The sequence below is a fragment of the Stegostoma tigrinum genome, chromosome 18 (genome assembly GCF_030684315.1).
Source record: "Stegostoma tigrinum isolate sSteTig4 chromosome 18, sSteTig4.hap1, whole genome shotgun sequence".
In the NCBI taxonomy this organism is placed as follows: Eukaryota; Metazoa; Chordata; class Chondrichthyes; order Orectolobiformes; family Stegostomatidae; genus Stegostoma; species Stegostoma tigrinum.
Genome location: NC_081371.1, coordinates 46,135,744 through 46,151,077, shown reverse-complemented (window position 1 = coordinate 46,151,077; position 15,334 = coordinate 46,135,744). Strand labels below are relative to the sequence as shown.

The 15,334-nt window shown below is 42.4% G+C and overlaps 1 protein-coding gene across 10 annotated transcripts in view; it reads right to left on the bottom strand.

The window, feature by feature from the left end:
• LOC125460802 (anoctamin-4) overlaps nt 1-15,334 on the bottom strand; it is a 216,386-nt gene that overhangs the window by 49,092 nt on the left and 151,960 nt on the right. For all 10 annotated transcript variants that reach the window (XM_048548780.2, XM_048548779.2, XM_048548778.2 and 7 more), the window contains 5 exons: nt 13,044-13,126; nt 11,888-12,028; nt 10,335-10,499; nt 3,473-3,509; nt 1,379-1,490 (listed from right to left, as the gene is read on the bottom strand). In XM_048548780.2, coding sequence (XP_048404737.1) covers nt 1,379-1,490; nt 3,473-3,509; nt 10,335-10,499; nt 11,888-12,028; nt 13,044-13,126 — 538 coding nt within the window. The remainder of the gene's footprint in view (nt 1-1,378; nt 1,491-3,472; nt 3,510-10,334; nt 10,500-11,887; nt 12,029-13,043; nt 13,127-15,334) is intronic.

Genomic DNA, 15,334 nt, shown 5'->3' with positions numbered 1-15,334 from the left:
ATGCTGCTTGGCCTGCTGTGTTCATCCAGCTTCACGCTTTGTTATACTGCTATTAACACCTCTTTCTGTCTCTGCTCTACGTGTCTTTTGCTCTGGGCACTTTACTCCAGCTGTCCCTCTTGTTCCTCCACCGTATCATCCTAATAGGACAAAACATCATTTGCTGACCCCTTTCAGTTTTGAAAACATCAGACTCAAATGTTTTTATTTCAGTTTGTTGACATCTACAAAAGTTTGCTTTCATTATTTGCTCAAACTGTCTGGCTACATTATGACACCTTACTAGTGTCCTGAAGGGAGACCGAACATGGAGTTTCCACCCCGGAGTTGGCAGCACTATCATTGTGCTACAAGATACACACCATGTTAGAGGGCTCGAATCCTCTTCGACTTGTATCACATTTACATTTGCAGTCTCCTGTGCCTTGGAGAACATGGTGGCCCAGAGAGGCAAGTTCAAGTGAGGGAACATCAATGGGATGCCATGCAAGTATGATCTTAATCTATCTTCTACCAAACTTGTTCACTTGCTAATAACTCCCTGCATAGCTGTTTCATTATGCAACTATAAACCACTCTAGTACTTTTAGTAAGGTAAAATGTTCAAGAAAAGAGTTTTTTTTAATGTAATGAATACATAAATCAATTCCTCAATCAGAATTAATATTCCTCCTTCCTACAAGGAAGGGAAGACCATAATGTAAAAATATTTACTTGATAGTGGTAAAGATTAAGTGACAGCATGATTGAATGAACACACTAATTTACAAGTGGGCTGCTGCTTGCAGGGCATCGGTTCAAATTCCACCATAGCAGCCTTTGGAATTTAAATATTATTAATAAAGTCTGGAATCGAGAGCCAGCCTCAGTGATCATGGCCTGATAACTCTCAATTGTTTTAAAAATCTACAATGGTTCACAAATTCCCTTCAGGAATGTCAGAGTCATACAGCAGGGAAACAGACCCTTCGATCCAACTGGTCATGCTGACCAGTTATCACAAATTAATCCAGTCCCATTTGCTATCATTTGGCCCAAATCCCTGTAAACCCATCCTGTTCGTATAACCATCCAGATGCCTTTTAAATGTTGTAATTGTACCCACCTCCACCACTTCCTCAGGCAGCTCATTCCACTGCATGAGAGAAAGTTACCCCTTATGCCCCTATTAAAATCTTTTGCCCCCACCCCCTCACCTTAAAACCTCTGCTCTTTAGTTTTGGACTCTCCTATCTTAGGGAAAAAGGGGCCTGGACTACGCACCCTCTGGTTCTCAAGCTCTCGAGTAGATGCCAAATAATACCGACACATCATGAACTGCTTTACTAGGGCGCTGTCTGAAAGAAACACAAACCAGCTATTCAAAGAGTAGACTTACCTTCCCAGGAAAAAGGCTATGTAAAAGGTAGAGCTGTTCAAGTTAACAAACTGAAACAGAAACATTTTTAAAGTGAAGCTGTTCTCCCACTCTGACTCAGTCCGAGGTTGTTCTGTGAAAGAGAAAGAGCAAAATAGTTCAGCTTTCATTCCTGGGGTTGAGAGAACGTTTCAAAGCAGAGAGTCTTACACTACACATCATTTACCCTTACTTCTCTGGATAATATACTTTCAAGTAACTTACAGAATAACAATTATCACAGTGCCAGTGGTCACCATTTGGCTGATTGTGTCTGCACTGGCTCTTTGAAAATTCAACTCACCCTCATGCTATCGTACTGCTATCTCCCTGTAACCCCACATTCTTCCTTTTCAACTAACAGTCCAATTCTTTGAAATCCTCAACTGAATCCATCTCCAACGGTCTCCCAGGCAGTGCATTGTTCCAGGCTTTAACCACTTGTTGCACGAGAAATATTTCTCTCATATCACCTTGCCAATTTCTTTAATCTGTATCTTCTTGTTCTCAATCCTTTCATGAATGGGAACAGTTTCTCCCCAGCCACTCTGTCCATGCTCCTCATGGTTTTGAACACCCCCAATCTCCTCTCATCCAAGGAAAAAGGTGTCCTGAATTCTCCAATCTATTTTCACAACTGAAGCTCCTTGACCCTGAAGCCATTCTTGGAAATCTCTTTGGCAGAGTGTTCCTGGTGTGTAGTGCTCTAGTATCGTCTTGTACAAGTTCAACACAAGTTCCTTGCTCATTTACTCCACACCCTGATTAAATTCTGCTAAGACCTAGGATGCTCTATACTTCAGTAAACAATCCCTCAACCTGTTCTACTATGTATCCTGACTTGGCAATCCACTGAACTCAATCAATAGAGTTCTGCAAAGTACAAGGCACATTCTCACTGCTCCTGTTGGGTTAAACTATGGGCTTTTGGATACACACGTTCTGGAATTTAGTTAGCTACCCAATTGTGTCATTCAGTCCAAGATGATTATGGGATACAGATTTTTCTCTACTCAGCAATTACTCTTAAAATGCCCGCTTCTGCAACACACAAGAAATTCAGATTCCACACAAGGTCAAGTTGGTGGTGTTCAGCTCTGCTGTGGAGGGGCACAGAACAGATCCACGCTGCAGAAAGGATGAAAACGAGAAAAAAAGAAAGATCAGTGGGAAGTCAGCCCCAGTGTCAGCTACACAGTTGCCCACCATTAGCTCAGTTGGCTAGATGGCCGGTTTGCGATGCAGAACGATGCCAACAGTGTGGGCTCAATTCCCACATTCATTAGGTTCCTGTGGGAGGACAGCCCTATCCAATCTCCTCTCCTTCCTTGAGGTGTAGTGACCCTTGGATGAAACACCAGTCAGTTAATTGCTTTCTAAAGAGAGTGCGCAACTCTATGGTCTGGTAAGACTATGGAAGCATCACCTTTGCTTCATACATCACGAGTATCACCAAGCTTCCTCAAATAGTCCCCTTTATGGAGGGTGATGCATCACGCTCAGGCAAAAAGGAGAAATAATTTACAAGTGGCAAAACATAAGTTATAGGTTTGAACTCCTTCCAAGTTTGACATCAGCAAACACCAAGAAACCAGTGTCAGACTTCTGCAACAATGGTTTGTGACCTTCAAAAACAAAGGGATATTTGTAAATAAAACCAGATCAGATGAGTTTTTAAAAAAAAAAGACCTGTCATGCCCTGGAACGCACTACCTGTAAAAGGCAGTAGAAACAGATTCAACAGTAACTTGTAAACGAGAATTGGATAAGAACTCTAGGTGATGGTTTTCACAGCTTTAGAGAAAGAACAGGGAGTGGGACTGAATGTATTTTGAAGTAACAAGCAGCAGCAGAAGCAATGGGCCAAATAGCCTCCCTGTGCTGTATCATTCAACTCTCATGATATACAAATCATGGAAATTTTCCCCTAACAGTTCATCCTGAGAAGCCTATCTGCTATCAGCAACTTTCAACCCACACTCATGGTCAAAACTAAACCAGCCTGTCTTAGTGATGACATGAATGCTCACTCCAACCTCCCCGATACATAGCATCAGCAAAACCACACGGACTTACCTAAATTGGTCAGAAACAGAGCAACTTTCTCATACAGCTGAAAAACAAAATATTTAGATAAATTCTCAAGAAACAAACCTTACTGTGACCAATTTTCAGCTTCATGTACACAGTTTTACCAAAACAGTAGCATTGTAACCAAACTCTCAGGGAGCAACTTGGACAAATGGTAGAGACCATTTGTTAGCTTGCCTCCTCAGCAGTGTAGTCAACCGAGCCAAGTCATCTGTGGCGAGATGGAGAGGGAATAATCTTAGGATGGTAGGAGCAAGCATGCGGATTTATCACATCGGAAAACCAAGCTGGGAGGGGGAAAAACTGGAAGTCTCTAGGATCAAGATGGGGGAAGTGAGGTGTGTAAACTGACCTCAAAAAGTGACCAAGTGGAAGGAACACCAAGAGATGTTTAGTTTCCTACTCCCCTTCTCTGCCCGCTCCTACAGCCTTCCCATCAACAACACATGGTTGCAAAGTTTGCAGATGACGTCAGTTTCTTTGCCCGGAACATTAGTCTATAATGTAACTAGTTGTTGTCGTCACAACTGACCAGTAAAACTCTTAGTCACCAGATGCCATCCTGAAAAAAAGAACCCTTTATCTCTAATCCCTGCCAGTCAGCTAATCCTCTATCCATGCCGGTATGGTTTTAGGGGCAAGACGAGCTCTTATTGAGCACAGCCTCCTGTGCAGCACCTTGTCAAAAGGCCTTCTAGAAAGCCAAATAAATCACATCCACTAGCTTGCCTTTATTTAACTTGCTTGTTACCTCCTCTAAAGAAGTCTAACAGATTTGTCAGGCATCACTCAGCCCCATCTTACAATACACTCTCAAGTACACTGCAATCTCATCCTTAATAACTGACTAATGAAAGTCTTAAAGGCCAAAGTCAGGCTAATCGGCCTATAATTTTTTGTCTTCTGCCTTACACAGGGGTGTTACAGTCATGTTCCAGTCCTCTAGGATCCTGCCTGGCAGATCACCTCCAGTGCATCCATAATCTCATCTTTCTCCTTCACAAAGATGAACTGCCCCCTATCCAGTCCAAGGGATTTATCCACCATCAGACCTTTCAGCTTCCCAAACGTCATCTTGGGTGACAGCCACTACACTCATCTCTTCTCCCAACTCAGTTCTGGTATACCACTGGTGTCTTCCACCGTGAAGGTTGATGCAAAGTACCTATTCTGTTATTCTAAGTCAAAACCAAAAGAACTGCGGATGCTGTAAATCAAGGACAAAAAAAAAAACAGGAGTTGCTGGAAAAGCTCAGCACGTCTGGCAGCAACTGTGAAGGAGAAAACAGAGTTAACATTTCAGGTCCCATGACCCTTCCTCAGAACTGATGGCGGCAGGGAAAAACATTACTTTATATGCAGAAAATAGGGAGTTGGGTAGGGTAAGGAGTAAACAATAAGATAGAGCCCAAAGAAAGAGAAAGACAGTTAGACAGACAAAGGAGTTGCTAACGATCAGCCTGGGAGGGTGAACGGTTGTTAATAGGAACTGTTAGTAACTAACAACAGGTGGTGTGTAGTGGCAGGCTGTGTGGTAACAAGGCCTGGGACATGAGTGTTTTAGATCCTAAAATTATTCAACTCAATTGAGCCCAGAGGGCTGTAGGATCCCCAAGCAGAAAGTGAAGTGTCGTTCCTTCAGCTTGCATTGGGCTTTGCGAGAATGCTGCAGCAAACCAGAGGCAGATGCTGGCCAGGGAGCAGGGTGGTGTGTCGAAGTGACAGGCAACAGGCAGTTTTGGGTCTTTTTCCACAAGCAGGGAACAGATATTCTCTGGGTCTAGGCCCGAAATGTCAGCTTTTGTGCTCCTGAGATGCTGCTGGGCCTGCTGTGTTCATCCAGCCTCACATTTTATTATCTTGAATTCTCCAGCATCTGCAGTTCCCATTATCACTCATTCTGCAAAGCAGTTGCCAAGTCTACATTTCATTTCCCCAGTCTAGAGGAGACCACATCGTGAGCAGCGAATGCAGACGACTAGGTTCAAGGAATTGCAGGTGAAATGTTGCTTCACCTGGAAGGTATGTTTGGGCCCTTGGATACTGGGGAGGGAGGAGGTAAATGGGCAGGTGTTGCATCTTAACCAACTAGTTACAGGTCCACACTTCCTTCACCCTCAACACATCCGCACAGCACTACAACACCCTCCCCTGTAACTGGCAAAGGTGCAACACCTGGTCATTGACCTCCTCCTTTAACCTCTTCCCTCCCCAATATCTAAGGGCCCAAACATACCTTCCAGGTGAAGCAACACTTCCCCTGCATTTCCAAGAATCTAGTCCACTGCATTCACTGCTCACAATGTGGTCTCCTCTACTTTAGGGAAACAAAGCATAGACTTGGCCACTGCTTTGCAGAATATCTATGTTCTGCTCACGAAAAAAGATTCAAAACTACCTGTTGCCTGGGACTTTAATGCACCACCTTGTTCCCTGGCCAACATGTCTATATCTGGCTTGCTAGTGTTCCAGTGAAACCCAACACATGCTGGAGGAACACCTCATTTTCCACTTGAGAACCCTACAGCCCTCCAGACTCAATATGTAGTTCAATGATTTCAGGGTCAAAGTCTCCCATGTCCCAGCACCCCCACCCCACATACCAGACCTTGTTACCACAGTGACTAACAGGGGGTGTGTAGTGACAGGCTAACAGTTCCATTAAGAACTATTCACCCTCCCAGCCTGATCATTAGCAACTCCTTTGTCTGTCCAACTGTCTCTCACGCACTATGGGCTCATCCTATTGTTTACTCCCTACTTTCTGCATTTAAAGAGATATTTTCCTAGCCATCACCAGTTCTGAAACATTAACTGTATTTTCCCCTCACAGATGCAGCCAGGCCTGTTGAGCTTTTCCAGCAACTTAGTTTTTAATTCAGTTATTCTGCCATTTTTAGAAAAAAAGGCATGAGATGGTGGTATTGCTGGCTAGGCCAGCATTTGTCCATCTCTAATTGTCTAGTGGATAATTAAGGGTCAACCACATTGCTCAGAGTCTGGAGTCATGTATAGGTCAGACCAGGTAGGGACAGAAACTGCCATTCTTAAAAAGGCATTAGTAAACCAGATTGACTTTCCCAAAAACATACAATTGGCATGGTCATCATTAGGTCTTCATTCCAAATTTTTATAGAACGTAAATTCCACCATCTGCTGTGGCAGGATTCAAACTCTGGTCCAGTGGACATTACATTACTTGGACCTTTGGGTGAACTGTGCAGCAATAATACCAATAGGCCATTACCCCTTCCCAATTATTACTGCTCCAGTCTCCTTTTCCAGCAGTCCAATTACTACTCTTGCCTCATCTTTTATACATGTCTAAAAAAATCTCTTGCAATCTTTTTATATTCCCATCTATTATGTTATCGTCTTCCATTTTCTCCCTGTCCTATCACCTTTTAGCTTATCTTCTGGTGTTTGAAAAGGCTTCTCACATCAGATTCCCCACTAATCCTCAAATAGGCTTTTCCTCTCCTATTTATGCTGTCCCCGACTTCCACTGTCAGCCACGGCTGCCTCGTCCTTCCCTTTGTATATTTCTTCCTCCTTGGGATAGATTTCTGACTGCACATCACAATTACTGTTAGATGATCTGTACAGAGCTCCCATCAGGGTCTTGATCCCTTTGCAGTTCCTCAACTCTCCCCACATTTCTTGCTAGCGACTTAATTGCATTTGTTACTAACAAGGCAATTTCATCCCTTTCCCGCAGCTGCCTGATCCTCTAAGTCAGAAGTGTGTTCTTGGCTATTTAGTTCCCAGTCCAGATCATCGTGCAGCTACAGGAGATATCCACAACACTGAAATAGGCTGGTACAATCTGCACCGTGAAGGCTGATGCAAAGCACCTATTCTGTTATTCCAAGTCAAAACCGAAAGAACTGCGATGCTGTAAATCAAGGACAAAAACCAAGAGTTTTAGCATATGGTGCACATTCAAATACAACACCATCAGTCCTGTGTTGACTGTATTCCTTCTCACATCTGTCCCTGAAGTTACATTTCTGAGCTTTTCAAACCCTGTCCAATTACTTGCTCTGGAAACGTTAATCACCTCTGTTGAGTATCCACCCCTTTCACTTTCCACATGGTATTATCGCTGGACTGAGTCCACAGACCCAGATAATGTTCTGGGGACCTGCGTTCAAATCCCACCATGGCAGATAGTGGAATTTGAATTCAATAAATATCTGGAATTCAGAGTCTAATGATGACCAAGAATCTATTGTCGATGGCTGGAAAAAACACCATCTGGTTCACTAATGTCCTGTAGGGAAGCAAACTGCCATCCTTACCTAGTCAGGTCTGTGTGACTCTAGACTCTCAGCAACGTGGTTGATTCTTAACTGCCTTCTGGGCAATTAGGGATGGGCAATAAATGCCACTGAGCCAGCGCCACCCTCATCCTGTGAGCAAATAAAGAAAAAAAGCCTTTTCCATAGTTTTCCACACAATTAAACCATTGTGAGAAAGATGCTACAGAAACATACTGCTGGAGAATCTCAGCACATCTGGTAGCATCAGCAGTGAGGAAGCACAGTTCCTATTTCAGGTTGCATGGCCCTTTTTCAGAACAATTCAACAGGGTCCAGAATGTTTAACTCTACTTTGTCTCTATAGATACTGCCAGACCTGATGACTGTCACCTGCAAATTGTCTTTTTTTCAAATTTCCAGTATCCACAGATCTTTGTCTCAATTTTATAGGAAAGACGGCAACAAAATCTCAACCAAACCAACCTTCGTCTCATAGCTTCCGTTTGCTCGAGTGAGTGATTTTTAAAAAAAATGTCCTCCTAATTTAACCCACTGGGACCCAGTGTATGGCTGGCAAACCAAGCTTGAGGTGGTGCCCAGAGCAGGTTCATCCCAAAATCAAAATGCTTCAGCCAGAGGTAACAAAATTCTACCAGTCCTTTTGATAGAATAAGCAGAGACTTTTGGTAATTACGATTTTAAAATTTCAGTGCCAATAGTCATTAAAAATCTGGAGGATGTTCTTGGAGTAGTTTTGCAAAACAGATCATTAAAAGCTCACCACACACATGGCAGGGGGGGGGGGGGGGGGGGGGATTGTGTTTTTAAAACAAGGCTTAAATGCATGACTGGAGATGTCTGGTTGCCTTGCTATAGACCTTCATGGAAACTTTTTAAACTTTTGAACAGTACTGACTTGGTGAGGCTATTTTATCTGTTCAGTTGGAGGAAAGCTGAGATGGAGGAAAGCTAAGAACAAGCAGCCCAGTTCATCTATACCCTTTCTAGAAACAGAATCCTCTCCAACTGTTCAGGGGAAGTCTATTCTGTTGGAAGACTGATTGCACTTCATAAGCAGGCCATGTCAGGAAGTCTTCAAAGTCTTCAAAGTTAATGGTGTCTGATTTGTGATCTGATCACATGCCAGAACATTGGATCAACTGCTTCTTGAACATCCCACACCTTATCCTGTTGCCTTCCCTTACAACCTACTGGTCAAATGCTATTATTTCAGAAATTCAAATCTTGGAAAAATGAAATAATTTCCTTTTTTTCTTTTTCAGAAGACTGTGTTGAGAACATTTGAAGAGAGGTGTTTATATTTCAATATGACTGAATGTGTACGCTAACCAATTATAAACCAGCTCATAGGTATTTTTTAAAATCTGATTATAGGCAAGGCATTTAACTCGTTTATGCTGGTTACCAGCATAAACTATTTTCAACGGTGTTTGCAATCTATGATATAGTAAGACTTGAGCCATGGTACACCCTGGTGTCAGACATTTCACAAAATGACTGATGCTTCACAAAATTAGATATTCAGATAAGTGCAATTTCTGACCAAGTTCACCATCAGGTCAGGAGGTCAGGTTAGCAGCCATATTTAGGCCAGAATGGCAGAATTACCATTCCTCCCCCCAGCCCCACACCAGCAAAACAAAAGGAAGAGGTGCACCAGCTGGGTTTTAAATCATTGAGGATAGTCTCAGTAATGGTGACCACAAAGCTAACTTGCAAATCCAGATTTTTAGTAATATAAATTCAACCTTAAATTTGAGTTTTGAAACAGTGTCCATCATGCATTAGCCCAGACTGTGTCACAAACTATGTAATATCATCACTGTCAGTGTCTCCCCAAAAGGTGCACTGTTATTTAGAAGATTGACCAAAGTAACAATTCAGCAAGTTAATTTAGTGACAATGAAACAATGGAATAATTATTAGTTTGGCTTAATATCATTTATGATAATTACGCAAGTAATGATGTAGTTCCTGTTTAATTTTTTAGAAAATTAATTGATCTTTGGTTTGATGCCCTCAATTTCATTTCTTTCTGACTACTCTCAAAACAGGCTTCATTAAACAAAAAGGATTCCTGATCCATAATCAATCGGAAGGAAGCCATTCACAGCAATTGGAGCTCTGCACCAATGTATTAGAACGGGCAAAGTCCTGATATAGCACAAATGACGCAATGATAGCAAGAACTGACGATGCTGGAGTCTGAGATAACAAGGTGTGAAGCTGGATGAACACAGTGGGCCAGGCCGCAGAGGTGCGGGAAAGCTGCCATTTTGGGTTGGGACCCTTATGCAGGAGCAAATGGCAGTGTTAAGTGTCCCTCCCTCTGAGCCAGGAGACCCAGGTTCAAAATCCACCTACTCCAGTGGAATGTCATAGAAGGAACAAAACGCAAGATGTGGATTGAGTGCACTGCACAGCACAGGACAGGACAACTTCCTGCACACTTCACTACTAAATGTATTTCTTTGGTTTGGGGAGGGGGGGGGGGTGCGCCTGGGAGGGAGAGGGTGAGAGAAAGAGAGTTATTGGCATCTCCTGTCTGGATTAGGAAAGCTTACCACATTCAGAAGCATGATGATACAGAAGTTGATGCACACTGCAGTTCCTGTTGTAGCAAGTTGGGAATTGTTCCGAATCAGAGCCCACTCGAATGCAGCGAAAATGCTCACAGTCACCACCCGATAGATGACAATTCCAAAGACAGCAGCAATCACCACACAGATCTGAGAGGAATTTGAGACAGATAGGTTGGATTCATCAATTAGCTGGAACATGATCAGTCTCCATTCAGGGGTGAGGGAAAAGGTTGATTCGCGACTCTAGGAAAAAACAAGAACTTAACCACTAACTTGTTCCCAGGATAGAATACTGGAACTCTCCCCAACAGTACAGCGGGATTACCTTTACCACACGAACTACAGCAGCCCACAAAGACAGTTCATCACCACCTTTGAAAGAGCTACCTAGGAATGATCAGTTAATGCCTGCTTCACCCGAGATACCCAAATTCCTACGCCTCCACATCATCCCCTGAGGTGAGCATCTTTACGAACAAGAGGTCCACAGTCACAGGTTTATCCAAACATGACACTGGCTCTATGCCACATCATACATTACTGTGATCATACTAACACTATTGTTAATATTCTCTATTGAGACTTTCTGGCTGTTTTTCTGATGTGGCATCCTTGAAAGAGGGGAAATTAATTTATCCGAGTTGATTGGATTAGAAAGTTTCAACAATCCTATAAACTTGGGTGGAGAAAAGCTTCAACAGAAATTCTTCAAATTATCAACTCATGCTCAGGAGTTGTGAACTATTTCGAATCCAGTGTGATAATTCCAAGAATCAGAAAGTGAGTTGGAAATTTAAATCCTGCCGAACTGGTCAAAATGGACAATGAATGGGTCTGTGTTTTTCTCTTCAATCAAGGATTATCTACTATTATTAATGTGAACACAAGCAGAGCAGAGGGAAGGACCATCCAAACTCTTGGTACACAATGAGAACTTGTGACTTTTTCACAGCTCCACACTGGAAAAAGGGCACAGAAACACAGGTTGGGACTAGAACTAAGATCCCAGTTAGCAGGCAAGCTTGATTAAGCAGAGCTGTTTTCTTTAGAAATGAGAGAGGTTAAGAGGAGAGTTCATACTTGTCTTCAAAACAACAGAGTTGGATAGGGGAGAAAATATTTCCATTTGTGAGGGAATCAAAAACTTAAGCACAAGGTAGCTCCTAATACATCAAACAAGAAATTAGTTTTGTTCAGAGAGAGTGCTAGAATGAGGAACACACAATGACAGATAAATTACTTAGACACTTTCAAAACACGAGAGTCCATAAAAGGTAAGAAAAATTCATAGGTATGCAAAACATCAACTGCAGGGAAATGGGATATTCAGCCCAATTATTCTGTGCAAGTGTTTACACATTGCACTGATATCCTCCCATTCCATCTGGATTGTCTTGACCTCTTCAGGATATCTGTCAACTTCCTGCCCTCCCCTTATGCACTCTAGGTGTTCTACACACTTGTACAGAATAGTTGGGCTGAATGTCCCATTTCTCTGTAGTTGATTCTATGTAACACGATGCCATTTAACTAACCATGAAGAATATTCCAGAAGCAGATACAATGATTCTGCTGCATTTATCAGTGAAGGCTTGATAAGGCTCTGGTTTGCCAGATATAGGATTCACACGTTCCTTCTTGGAATATTTTGCTTCAAACTGGGGACGGATTTCTTCCTGCAGGAAGATAGATAAAAGACATTCAATTTCCTATCCTCTTGTTGGTTCAGGCTCTACAACAGGCTACAAGTGGATTTGGAATTCCTGGCTGATGCTGAGGTCAGGTTATCATCTAAACTAGGAAAAAAACCAAAGTTCGCCCTATGACTCCAGTATCCAATGCAAACAGTCAGCTACTAACAAGTAGTGAGACACACTGCACCTTCAACCAACCTACAGCCCCACACTGTAGCTGTGGCTCTGTGGGAAAACACTTGTCCCCAACAACTTTTGACTGAGACATGTGCCAGATCAGAAACCTGAGCACAGAATCCAGCCTGGTATACCTATTGCCAGTAATGAGGAATGCAGCACCGTTGCAGATGTCACCTTTTGCTTGACTTAGTGAATTAAAGCTCTGGTTATTCCAAGTTGGCATAAAAGTCAAGGCATTATTTCCAGAAAAGGAACTGATGCGCTGCTTGGTGTCCTGAACAAGATTTGCACCCCCGCACCCAACTAAAACAACTGCACTCAAACAGGTGTTCCCTCCACACAGACTGATAGCTCAGCATTCTCTCCATATTAATCCCCACCTCCTGCAATGAGTGTGGTACTCCCTCAGCACCAATCCTGCCAGCCTGCCGCCCCCCGCCCCCCCACCTTGCCCCAGCAGCATGGCACTCCCTCAGCACCCAACAGTGCAGCACTCCTCAAGTACCGGAGACCCGAACCAAAAACCTTTTGACTCGGTGGAAATAGCAGGGTTTGTCCGCTGAACAAAAGCCAGACAAACAGAAGTAAACCTTTCCCATTTTGGCCCTCACTAATTAGTGCCTTGGCTCAAAAATGTCCTTTGGATTAAAAATCCAATCAGCACCTCTAGTCTAAAAGGAGGTTATGGGTAACTAATAGACAATGATATTTCATTTCAGTGAAACACGATTTTGAATGTCGGCTTCCCTCAAGTGTCATCAGTTCACAGACAAGGTGATAGACACACATTCACATTTTATAGTCACTTAGCACGAACCTCCTCCTCTTCCCAGTCAATCAAATCCCAGTCATAGGCAATAACTGCTCGCCGCCGTTTCCAAAACTCCAGGAAGACAGTCGCTAAGGTGAGAAACAGATGGAAGGGGAGGTTAAACTCCAACTCAAAATACCCTAGTGAATGGAAAGCGTCCTCATTCAGTTAGTTTCCATTTCAAAAGCAAAGGCAATCTGAAGGGGGCCCATTTATCTCTCCCAGAGGAATTAAAGTGTTTTAATGACCAATAAATCAGGACAAGATGAAAAACTTTGTGTATTCCTTACACCATGGAGCATTGTCATATCAGCTGTAGTTTTGGACGATCAGATCCAAGTGTAAAATTTATGGTCTATCAAGCCAGGTTTCGTTTTGCAATTACTATTACAGACCAGACAAAACCCCCTCAAAAATAGAGAAGATTGTCTAGACTAACATTTTCTTATTTTAAGAGGCACGTGTAAGGCATTGCATTCCAGATGCAATTCAATTGGTCAAACTCAACTTGAAGCAAAACACTTTTACAGTACAATAAAAACAGACAAAATAAGGAGAATTGGTTTAACTATAACTATCAAAATGCATAACAAAGTAATGTCAACTATTCATTAATTGTTTCACTGTAGTAACAGTCCAAAACACACCCTTAGCAAAGACAAATTCAGTAAAATAGATTGTTTCACATGTAATTCTAATAGCAAGAACAGGACCCCAGCTTTTAGCTGTAACAGACAGAGGGGAATAAATGCTTCCACACCCAGCTTCAAGACCCCAGCAACTGCAAGAAGCTAACACTAAAGAATCCTGGTTCTATGGGAGCTTGACTCTGCCCATTCATGCTGCTTCTATTGTTCCACCTTCTTTTTAAAATACCCAAGGCCTCAAGGTCTTTAATCTATATTGGATTTGAGCAGACCACTGAGCATCTGGTCTTTTTTTTTTAATATAGAAAAAAGGAAAACCAGGACAAAATGCACCTCCTAATGCCATAGTAAGCATGATGATCATATCACTGAACAGGCTCACAAGAGACTGCCGGTGTAACTGTCACAAAAAGCCAAAACTTTATGTAGAAAACTGTTTTTGGGGGAGGCACCAAATATTTGGTAAAGAATAATTTTAAATGGTCTTCAAAATATTAGAAATAAAAGACTTCATCCTTTTACCTTTAGAAACAACCTTGCAGATACTCATCTCAGTGAAGGGTCACACCGTTTCCATTTTCAAAGTTTCAAGTTCCTTCTGCAGTGACACTGTTGCATTTGTTTTCCTTCTAGCAAACTTGTATTCACTTGATGCCATTTCTTTAGTCAATGGCTCAGTTCCTAAGGGTCACTGGACATGCAACGTTAACACTCTTCTCTCCACTGTTTAACAACCCTCGCTGTGTCAAAGGGCACCTTGTTGCTAAGAAATAGACTTTTCACCTCCACGCTCCCCCCCCCCCCTCTTCTTGCCGCCTTAAGAACAATTTTCAAGATTCCAGTTAAATACATCTGAAAAGTTCACATACATCCCAGCACCATTCACAGAATGATCCAAAGTGAAACTAAAATACCTCCCATTCTTAATCCATACAATATAAAATACAAAAATCAAAAGTTCATGTGGCTCTAAATACTTTTAGAACTCAAATTCAAAATGTCACAAACCTTTGCAGACAGCAATAATGTTGTGACAAAGTGAACTGCCAGTCTACTTTTCACCACAAAACAAAAAAACTTTATTGTGTAGAAAACATGTAGGAACATAGCCTTGCCCTAAGTTGGGAGATGGAGAGCGAGAGAGAGTGCGCGCGCGAAAACGATTTGAGGGTTTAATTTTTACCAGATGTGTGCCAGACATAGAACTGCTTTTACAGTTACTGAGATACAAGCGTTCACAGGATCCCTGGTATAATATGGGCTGAGGAGTGGAGAATGGATTTTAATTTGGATAAACGTGAGGTGTTGCATTTCGGTAAGACAAGGGCAGGACATATGCAGTTGATGGTAGGTCCCTAGGAAGTGATGTTGAATAGAGACTTAGGGGTTCAGATACACAGTTCTTTAAAAGTGGTAGACAGGCTGGTCAAGGCAGCATTCAGCATACTTGCCTTCATTGCTCAGACCTGGAGTATAGGAGGTGGAATGTTATGTTGAGGTTATACAGAAAGTTGGCGAGGCCATTCGGAGCACTGGACAGTTCTAACAGCCCTGCCATAGGAGGATATTATTAAACTGGGAGAGGGTTCAGAAAAGATTTACCAGAATGTTGCGTGCACCGGGTGAGGGGTGGTGCTTTTGGTTATAAAG